The sequence below is a fragment of the Pinus tabuliformis genome, chromosome 2_2 (assembly GCF_031772625.1).
Source record: "Pinus tabuliformis cultivar Carrire ecotype Pingquan chromosome 2_2, CPIR1, whole genome shotgun sequence".
Classification (NCBI taxonomy): domain Eukaryota; kingdom Viridiplantae; phylum Streptophyta; class Pinopsida; order Pinales; family Pinaceae; genus Pinus; species Pinus tabuliformis.
Window position 1 is genome coordinate 493,506,861 of NC_142300.1, and position 10,160 is coordinate 493,517,020.

Consider the following 10,160-nt stretch of genomic DNA (forward strand, 5'->3'; position numbering starts at 1 on the left):
GCTCCAAGATCGCACTCGAGAATTCCCATTGATATGCCTGTAGACTCCTTGTTTTCTTAATGTACTTAATATTCATCCTTGCATCCCAAGTCTCATCTTGTGGGCTAAAATGAGTCTGCAAAGATTTCTTCATATCATCCCAAGTAGAGATGTCATCAGCATCACCATTGGAAATCTGATCCAACTTCCATATCCACCACATCTTAGCATCCTTAGTAAGGAATTAAGAAACTACTTTGACCTTGGCTTCATCATCAGGTATGCCCAAGCGTTCTAAGTATTTCTCCATATCCCATAAGAAATTTCCAAGTGCTTTGGAACTCCTCATTCCATCATAAGAATTAGGTTCCTTGACTTTCACATGAGAAACTCCTCCAATTGGTCCCTGCCCAACTACTTTTTTCAAAACAACTATCTCATTTCGAGCATCGTCAAGATATTTATGAAACTTTAATATTTCCTCCAAACCCTAGTCTCTTGCAACACCAATGTTCTTGACTTCCTACTCTGTTTTTGTATACAACCATTCCGTATACTTGTATCGAACTTTGAGGTTCTCATGCTCCTCTTTCATCTTCGTGAACTCATCCCGAATTTCAACATTCTCGGTCTCCAACGAAGCCACCTTCGAAGCAAAATCCTCCATCTTGTCCAATACTTTTTCCATGAAGAATGTCTGGGTACGCTTGCTAGATTCACCTGTCACCTGAGGTTCTTCCACCTGTTCAGCCATCAGTTTTTCTTGTGATCTTGTAAATACCATACACTTCTTCGTTCAACTTTGACCCTATAACTTGTCCCTATCAAACTTCTTCAAAAAAGCTCAACTCGCCTTAAATCGAGCTTTGACACCATCTGTCATGCCCTTATCCTAGTGGTAGTCTTTCAACCACACATAGGTGGGTGTGACACTGCTACACTCTTTCTTTTCACCAATACTTGAATGTACGGACTACGCCTAACTCTTCAACACTTAGTTAATTTTCCAATTCTTCAAGTGTTATATCACAGCGGAAATAAAACATTCATTCATACTTCATCATTTCATCATTATATATGCACAACGGATAAAATACAATATTCAAAGGGAGGGGAAACTCCCAATAATGAAGTCTGCCCAAATAATATACAAGTATAATTTACAATATGTTTACAACAATGGTGCTGCCAACACGGTCAGCATACTTCAATTTTCAAGTGTCTGCAATTTACCAAATATGTCATGCACGGTTCACCCAACTTCGGTCTACCCATCACTGTTGTGCCTCTCCCATCGTAACAGTTCACCTGCTCCCTGCACTACTACATGCTCTTTTGGCACTTCCCCATTCCCAACACTTCACTTTGATTTCTTGTCTACACATTGAAACCTGCTTGCACCGTTTAGCACACGGGTCACCCTGCCGTGCCCTTCGATCGTTCAGCCCTGCTAGGTCACCTTGCCGCGCCGTCAAGTTGGGTCACCCTACCGCGCCTTCGTGTTAGGTCGCCCTGTCGCGCCCTCAGGTTAAGTTGCCATGTCGCGCCTTGGGCTGGGCTGCCCTGCCAGGTTGGGTAGCCCTGCCGAGCCCTCGAGTTGGGTCGTCCTGCCACGCCCTTGGGTCGGGTCACCCTGTCGCACCCTTGAGTTAGACCGTCCTATTGGGTCAGGTCACCCTACTACGCTCTACAACTCTTTTCATCTCGGCTCGTCCACCCAAGAAAGCCTAACATCTATGTTGTGACAAACTTTGGCCCTTCGCTCTTGCTCATCTCCCTGTTCCCTTCGCTTTTCTGCGTCCCCTTGTTCGCCTTCCTTTCTTGTTCATTTATTTCTTTCTTGATATCTACCTTGAACACTCTCCACCATGTCGAATATATACCCATGCTTCCATGTTCAAGTGATACGGTCGTCCACCTAAGTGTAGGTCAACCTGCCTATATTTTTATGTCGGCCCAACCACTTCAATATGTAGGCCGGTCTGCTTTTGTCAAGTCGAGCTCCACTCGTCGCATGTCTTAGGTGGCCTATAAACTCATCTTCATCACACTTGCCAACTCATCGCACTTTCCATCCACGAGTCACACAGTCACCCGCGTCACCCTCCACCATCGCACATCCTCACCGAGTGCTCGTCGGTCTTGCCCGCTCATTGCCTTTAACCGACGTGCTCACTCTCTGCATCGCACAACTGCCTAATTCAAGTAGTACAAGGGCCCGTCGCAAAGGGCGTGCCCGACTTAACTTGATTGTGTAAGTCGTCCCATCGTCACATATACCAAGTTCGGGCGCCTGTCACATACATGGGTGCGCCCAACTCAACTTGTCAGCCTGACACACTCCCTCTCCCTATCTCTGTCTCTCTGGGTGACAATTATTTCCCAGTCTATAGAGCCATTAATATGATTGGGCCGTATATGCCCACCATTAAATTTATGCTTGTTTAAATATTGGTTACAATCTGTCTCCATCTCTGTCTCATTGCAACGGGCCTGCTCCATCTCTATCTCCATCTCCGCTCCTAGGCTCCATCACCACCACATTCTTCATTTGTCTCGCAGTACAATTCAACGTTTTCCTACTCTCCACCCTCATTAATGTGCATTTCTCCGAACTACAAGATAAAAATTTCCAAATTTGAACTCTAGACTTCCTTTCCATCGTTGACTTTCAGACCATTTACAACTAGAGGTGTCTACAAACAGAGGAGTAGTTGTCAACACACCTGCGAGAAATGGTAATTTTTGTTTGAATAATTGTTTGTTATCCCTATTTTTCTCCTTTTGTAAGGGATTTCCATTTCATGCTTCAGTTTATTACAATCTAATTTTTACAATTCACACTTAAGTTTAAAACAAATTTACATGAACAACTTCAACATTATGTTTCATTAGTTTTGTTCTTCAAATATTCACATATTTTCAACATACATGATTTTTTGAAGTCTTTGAAATCATGTAGTTATTTTACATTCTAGACTTAGGTTTTGACAAAAAAAAATTACACTTGTAATTATGGACTTAGGTTTTGATGAAAACTTTTTACACTTGTAATTATAGGCGTTAAACATAAATCAAAATCCCATAGTTAAAATTATGGACTTGGGTTTTGACGAAATCATTTCATAGAATTTTAACATTAATCTAACCTCATAATTATTCACTGGTAATTTTTTGTTGTTCATCCGTTGTGGCAACTCGCTGGGCCATTCTTGTGAAAACTCGTTGGTTCACTGTTTCCACAACTCACTGGGTAACTATTGCAGCAACTTGTTGATGTGCTATTGCTAACAAAAGTGTCCCAAACAATAGTTGTAGATGCAACATCATCAAGATTCACACCTCATTGGATTTTGGGAATAAATTGCTTTCAGGGCTAGTGCTTTTGGTTTGCTAAAAATTTGGTAAAAAATTGTTTGAATTGCAAATTTATGTTATTGAGATGGTATAATATGAGTGTTCTAGGGTTTTTTAAGAGCCAAGAATTCATTTGTAAATTCAAAAGTGCAATTTAAATAACAAAATATTGTGATTTCACCATCAATTGTAAAGCCAAAAATCTGGCCATAAATTGTTGGAATTATAGATTTCAATTCTTGAGATTGTATAATTTGAGTGTCCCAGGGTTTTTCAGGGTTCTTAATCCAATTAAATAACAAAAAAATGGGATTTCACCAACAATTATATAGCTGGATTCCAATGATGATTGTTGGAACAACGAAAATAATTATATAACTTGATGCCACTGTTGCAGCGACTTGCTAATGAGCTATTGTTGACAAAATGTCTCAGTCAATAGTTGTAGATGCAGCGTCATCAAGATTCACACATCATTGGTTTTTGGGTATAAATTGCTTTCAAGGCTAGTTCCTTTTGCTAATAATTTGGTCAAAATTGTTCAAATGGAAAAATTAAGTTATTGAGATGGTATAATAGGGATGTTTTAGGGTTTTTTAAGAGCCAGGAATTCATTTGTAAATTCAAAAGTGCAATTTAAAGAAGAAAATATTGTGATTTAATCATCAATTGTAAGGCCATAAAGCTAGCCAAGAATTGTTGGAATTATAGATTTTAGTTCTTGAGACTTTATAATTTGAGTTTCTTGTGGTTTTTTTAGGGTTCTGAATCCATTTATATATTCAAAAATGCAATTTAAGTAACAAAAAATTGGGGATTTCACCAACAATTCTACAGCTAGATTTCAATGATGATTGTTGGAACAATACAAACAATGATATAACTTGATGCCATTGTTGCAACAACTCACTAATTTGTTATTGTTGACAAAATGTCTCAGCCAATAGTTGCAGATGCAGCATCATCAAGATTCACACCTCATTGGATTTTGGGAATAAATTGCTTTCAGCGCTAGTGATTTTGGTTTGCTAAAATTTTGGTTAAAATTTATTCGAATTACAATTTAAGTTATTGAAATGAAATAATATGAGTGTTATAGGGTTTTTTAAGATCTAGGAATTCATTTGTAAATTCAAAAGTGAAATTTAAATCACAAGATATTTTGATTTCACGATCAATTGTAAAGCTAGAAATCTGGCCAGAAATTGTTGAAATTGCATATTTCAATTCTTAAGACTGTATAATTTGAGTGTCCTAGAGTTTTTCAAGGTTTTGAATCCATTTATGTATTCAAAAATGCAATTTAAGTAACAAAAAAATGGGATTTCACCAACAATTCTATATTTGGATTCCAATGATGATTTTAAGAACAATACAAACAATTATCATAATTTGATGCTACTGTTGCGGCAACTCGTTGATGTGTTTCTGCTAACAAAATGTCTCAGTCAATAGTTGCGGATGCAACATCATCAAGATTCACACCTCATTGGATTTTGGGAATAAATTTCTTTCAGGGCTAGTGCTTTTGGTTTGCTAAAAACAATTCCTCAAACAAAACATATTGTTGCTTCTAATGATGATTGTTGGAACAATTCAAACATCGATATAACTTGATGCTATTGTTGTGGAAACTCGGTGATGAGCTACTGTTTTTTAAAATTTCTCATTCAGTAGTTGCAAATGTGACATCATCAAGATTCATACCTCATTGGATTTTTGGGAACAAAACTTCACCGTTGCGACAACTCGCTGGGTGACTGTTGTGACAACTCGTTGGTTGACTATTATGATAGCTCGTTGGGTGACTGTTGCGACAAATCACTGATAAAATGTTTGTCCATAGCTGCAGATGCAACATAATCAAGATTCACACCTCATTGGATTTTGGGAATAAATTGCTTTCAAGGCTAGTGCTTTTGGTTTGCCAAAAATTTGGTTAAAAGTTTTTCGAAATGAAAATTTATGTTACTGAGATGGTATAATTTGATTTCTCTAGGGTTTTTAAGAGCAAGGAATTGATTTGTAAATTCAAAAGTGCAATTTAAATAAAAAATATTGTGATTTCACCATCAATTGTAAAGCCATAAATCTTGCTAGAACTTATTGGAATTATAGATTTCAATTCTTGAGACATTAACATTTGAGTTTCCTATGACTCTTTTAGGGTTATGAATCCATTTAAGCAAAAAAAAAAATAAGATTTCATGAAAAACTCTATATCTGGATTACAATGATGATTGTTGGAACAATTCAAACAACTATATAACCTCATGCCACTGTTGTGGAAACTCGCTAATGTGCCATTGTTGAAAAAATTTCCTAGTCAATAGTTGTAGATGCAACATCATCAAGATTCACACCTCATTGGATTTTGGGAATACATTTCTTTCAGGGATAGTGCTTTTGGTTTGCTACAAAAATTTCCTTAAACAAAAATTAGCATTTCTTCCAATGATGATTGTTGGAACAATGCAAACAATTATATAACATGGTGCCACTGTTGCGGAAACTCATTGTTGAGCTATTGTTGACAAAATGTCTCAGTCAATAGTTGCAGATGCAGTATCATCAACATTCACACCTCATTAGATTTTTGGGAATGAAACTTCACTGTTGCGGCAATTCACTAGGTGACTATTATGACAACTCGTTGATGTGTTTTCGCTAACAAAATGTCCCAGTCAATAATTGTCGATGCAACACACACACACACACACACACATTTTCCCACTGGAAAAATCGTAATCTTTCATTGATTGGAAAAATTACATGTTGTAGATGCGTTTTGCATATGCTATATGTTCTTCCACCACACATGTGGGAAGCTGTAGTTTCTATTACTGTCTATCAAAAAGAAAAAATTCATCTCGCAGGATGTTCTATATTGTCATATATACATATTGCCACGCAGGGCTATCAGTTATAATATTTATCAGCTATATACAAAATTTTCAAAAAATATCTGTTCATATCAGATTTCATGGGCTGGCTGCCCTATGATACTGTGCATCTATGTATGGGCGATGGTAGTACTGATATGCATTTGTACCTCGCTGCTCCTGTATCATCCACTCGCCTCTGGGAAGTGTCGTAGCCTCCTTGGATAGTTGGTCGGCACTGTTGTTGTGTTCCCTGTAGATATGAGTGCAAGTGATGTCATTAAACTGATCCTTCAGTAATTTAATTTCATCCAATATGCTGCTGAGTGTGTGTGAATGACAAGCAGAATTATTATTGAACCAATCTATGACAATCTTTGAATCCCCATATATGTTTAAGTGCAAGCAATTGTGGCTCAATGCAAAATGAAGAAGATGACGAAGAGTGATGAGCTCGGCGAAGTTGTTAGAACCAGCTCCCAAGCCCAGCTTTGCTTTATAGAAATGCTGTTCGTTTATGAAGAGGAGAAAACCCCCTCCACATCCCTGCTGTTGGGCAGCACCATCGAAATAAGCCCATGGGCTGTTGTGATTGATTTGTGGGGGGTCACGGGGTCGACGGACCTTTGGCTGCAGTGGCTCAGGAGTTTCATTGTAGGCTGATATGATTTTAGCAATTAGATGCGGCCAATGAACCGGTTTATCCTCGAAAGTCAAACGGTTTCGGGCCAGCCAGAGGTACCAACAGGTGATGATGGGCAAGCTTTGCAGTTTTGAGTTTCTGTGCTGATGGAACCAAGTCTCCCAAGTTTGATTTATATCAACACCCTCCCATTTACCGGTGTATTGTATATCAGTGGAAATTGCTTGCCAAATGTGCGACAGAACAGAGCATTGAAGAAATAAGTGCGTGCGCGATTCGGCAGACTGTTTACACAGGATGCACCAAGACGGTCCATGGACCGCACGTCTCATGAGGTATTCCCCCGTGGGAACTACACCCTTAAGGATGCACCAAAAGAATAGCTTCTGCCTGGGTGGGGATGTCAGTTTCCAAATGGAGTTCCACCAGAAAGATAATAAATCCGGGACCTTATGTGAAATCAGAGATAGGTACCCAGTTTTAGGGGTGTAAATGCCATGCTCCGAAGGATACCAAATAAGCTCATCAGGTCCCTGCTTGATTCTAATGTGCGATTCAGATAAGGCACTGATATAAGACAGCCAATCTTGGTGCCAAAGAGGTGGGATGTTGATCTGATCTACAGTTTTCCATCGCTGTTCGAAAATGGTGGTGCGCTGTGGATCAGCTATATCAGCTATATAAGTGATCCCTTGTGTGTGCAGGTACCGGATGAGGGCTTCAGGCAATATATGCCTGCCTCCGCTTCCATTCCAAGGATCCAGGCCGATTCTGGCCTGTGTGCCATCATTGATTTTCCATATCAAGTTATCTCTGATAAGAGGAATAGCATGAAGTAGTGCTTTCCAAACTGATGATATTCCTGCTTTAGGCCAGGTCGGGAGACGGATCCAATCCATTAAATGAAGGGGCCAAATATATTTGTGGTATACCATATGAGTCCATAGGTTGTCTCCAGTGATTAAGGTCCATCCCATCTTTGCTGCCAGAGCCTGTGCGAAGGAAGGGAGATCTTTGAGCCCCCAGCCACCCCATTTCTTTGGAATGGCAATCCTCTTCCATCCAATCCATGCAAAAATGCGTTTCTCTTTAGCCCCATTCCATAAGTACCTATTGCAGGTTTGTTGTAATCTGGTCAGGATGCTGCGCGGGATCCAGGCCAAAGCCATCCAGAAGACCGGGGTAGCTTCCAAGACAGATTTAATCAGGACAAGTCTTCCTGCTCGAGAGAGGTATCGATGGCTCCAGATATTGAGTCTCTTCTCCAATTTAGCAACTAGCCAAATCCAGTCCGCTATTTTAGGGCTAATAGGCTTGATCCAATATCCCAAGTATTTAAGGCCCTGATCTAGGGGATGAATGCTGTATGGAAATAGCTGAAGTGCCAGATGAGATTCATGGACAGAGGTTCTGGATAGGATAATAGATGATTTTGAATGGTTGGCCAGCATCCCAGTGGCGGATGAGAAGAGGGAGATAATATTAGAGAATGTACGGGAGTCCCGGATACTACCATCAAGGAAGATCATAACGTCATCCACAAATAGAAGGTGGGTGAGGTAACAGTCCTCTGTTATCTTGAGACCACAAATATCTCCGTTTCTTTTGGCTGAGGCAATAAGGCGACTGAGGCCATCCATGACAATGAGGAAGAGAAGGGGAGACAAAGGGCACCCCTGTCTGAGGCCACGTTCAGAGTGGAAGAACTGGGATGCAGATCCATTAATCAGCACACTGAAGGAGGGAGTGGTAATGCAAGCCATGATCCAAGTGATAAATCGGTGAGGGAAGCCCAAATGAATAAGGAGCATTTTGATATAGAGCCAGCTAACCCGATCAAATGCTTTAGCAAGATCAATTTTTAAGATGATGGCTTTATGGTGTTTTGACCAGATAGAGTGAAAAGCCTCATGAGCAACCCCAATAGCTTCATGAATCTGACGGTGTTCCAGGAAGGCAAATTGTTGAGGGGCGATGTGGCGAGACAGAATGGGGCGAATTTATAGAGGACATTACAGAGTGAGATGGGACGATATTCATCAAAAGAGGAGGGAGAGTCAGTTTTAGGGATCAGAGCAATGAAAGTGGAGTTGATAGCATTATACAGGGATCCCGTCATCCTACATTCCTCTACTACCCGAAGAAGGTCCTGATTGATCGTCTCATAAAAAGCAATGTAGAATTCGATGGTCCATCCATCCGGCCCCGGGCTACGCTCCTTCTTAAACCATTTGATGGTGGATTCTAGTTCTTCAGGGGTCACCGGATCGAATAGATTCTCTGCTTCTTCCTCGTTTACAAACCTGGGAAAGTGTCCAGCAATGTTGATGATGTCTGCAATGTTGGAACCCGGAGGTTGCTTGTATAGATTCCTGAAGTGGGATGATCCCATCTGAGAGAGTTTATTGAAAGTATCAGCCACTCCACCATCGGGCATAGGGAGATTCCATATAGTATTGCTGACCTTTCTGCCCTTGGCATAATTGTGAAAGAAGCGAGAGTTGTCATCTCCAGCCTTAAGCCAGATTGCTCTACTGCGCAGTCGAGCAGATTCTTCCCTCTCCCTAAGTATTTTTTGCTTCTGATTTTCCAACTCCACTAGATGTGATTTATCTGCCTCTGATGTGAAATCCAAACCCCTTTCATCTGTGAGTGAGGTAAGCTCAGCTTCAATGTGCAAGAGAGCTAAGTTCTCCTGCCTGTGCTTATTTCTGGCCCATTCGATGGTGAGTTCCTTGATCTGCGATAGATTCGTGCAAAAGCCCTTAGCCAGAGAGTCAGCTCTATCTATCGGATTGAGAGGCCAGAAGTCCTTTACAAGTTTGATGTAGGAGGGATCCTGTAACCAGCCATGATTGAACTTGTAAGGGGCTTTTGGTTTTTTATTGGGCCCATTTATTTCCAGATAGATAGGATGGTGATCTGATATGCCACCAGATCCCACCCATTGCTTGTAGTGATGAAGCCTTTGAAGCAGAGATCCTTTCATCATGAATCTATCTAGTCTACGAGCCAGGGCAGCATCGCCGATTCTTCTGTTCCTCCAGGTGGGAAGAGGTTTAATCATGGGGACATCACTCAGGTCATGACGTTCCAAAAGGTCAGTCATGTATGCGGTTATAGGGTCAATTTGTGCCGAGGCTCCCCATGATTCACCGTAACCCAATGAAAAGTTTAGATCCCCCCCAATGATTAAGTTCTCTGCTGATAGAATGGATAGGCCCAGGAGGTTGTTCCAGAAAGTTTCACGCTGGTGACACGGTCCATATATGTTGATAACCCTGAGGGTGGTGCCCAAG

At 40.7% G+C, this 10,160-nt stretch overlaps 1 protein-coding gene across 1 annotated transcript; it reads right to left on the reverse strand.

Annotated features, from left to right (window-relative positions):
* Window positions 1-502: 502 nt before the first annotated feature.
* On the reverse strand, window positions 503-8,624 carry LOC149193528 (uncharacterized). The gene is made up of 2 exons (XM_089407347.1): window positions 7,311-8,624; window positions 503-721 (listed from the first exon to the last, which is right to left on the reverse strand). Exons 1-2 carry the CDS (start codon window positions 8,622-8,624, stop codon window positions 503-505), a joined length of 1,533 nt encoding a protein of 510 aa, XP_089263473.1.
* Between the last annotated feature and the right edge of the window lie 1,536 nt (window positions 8,625-10,160).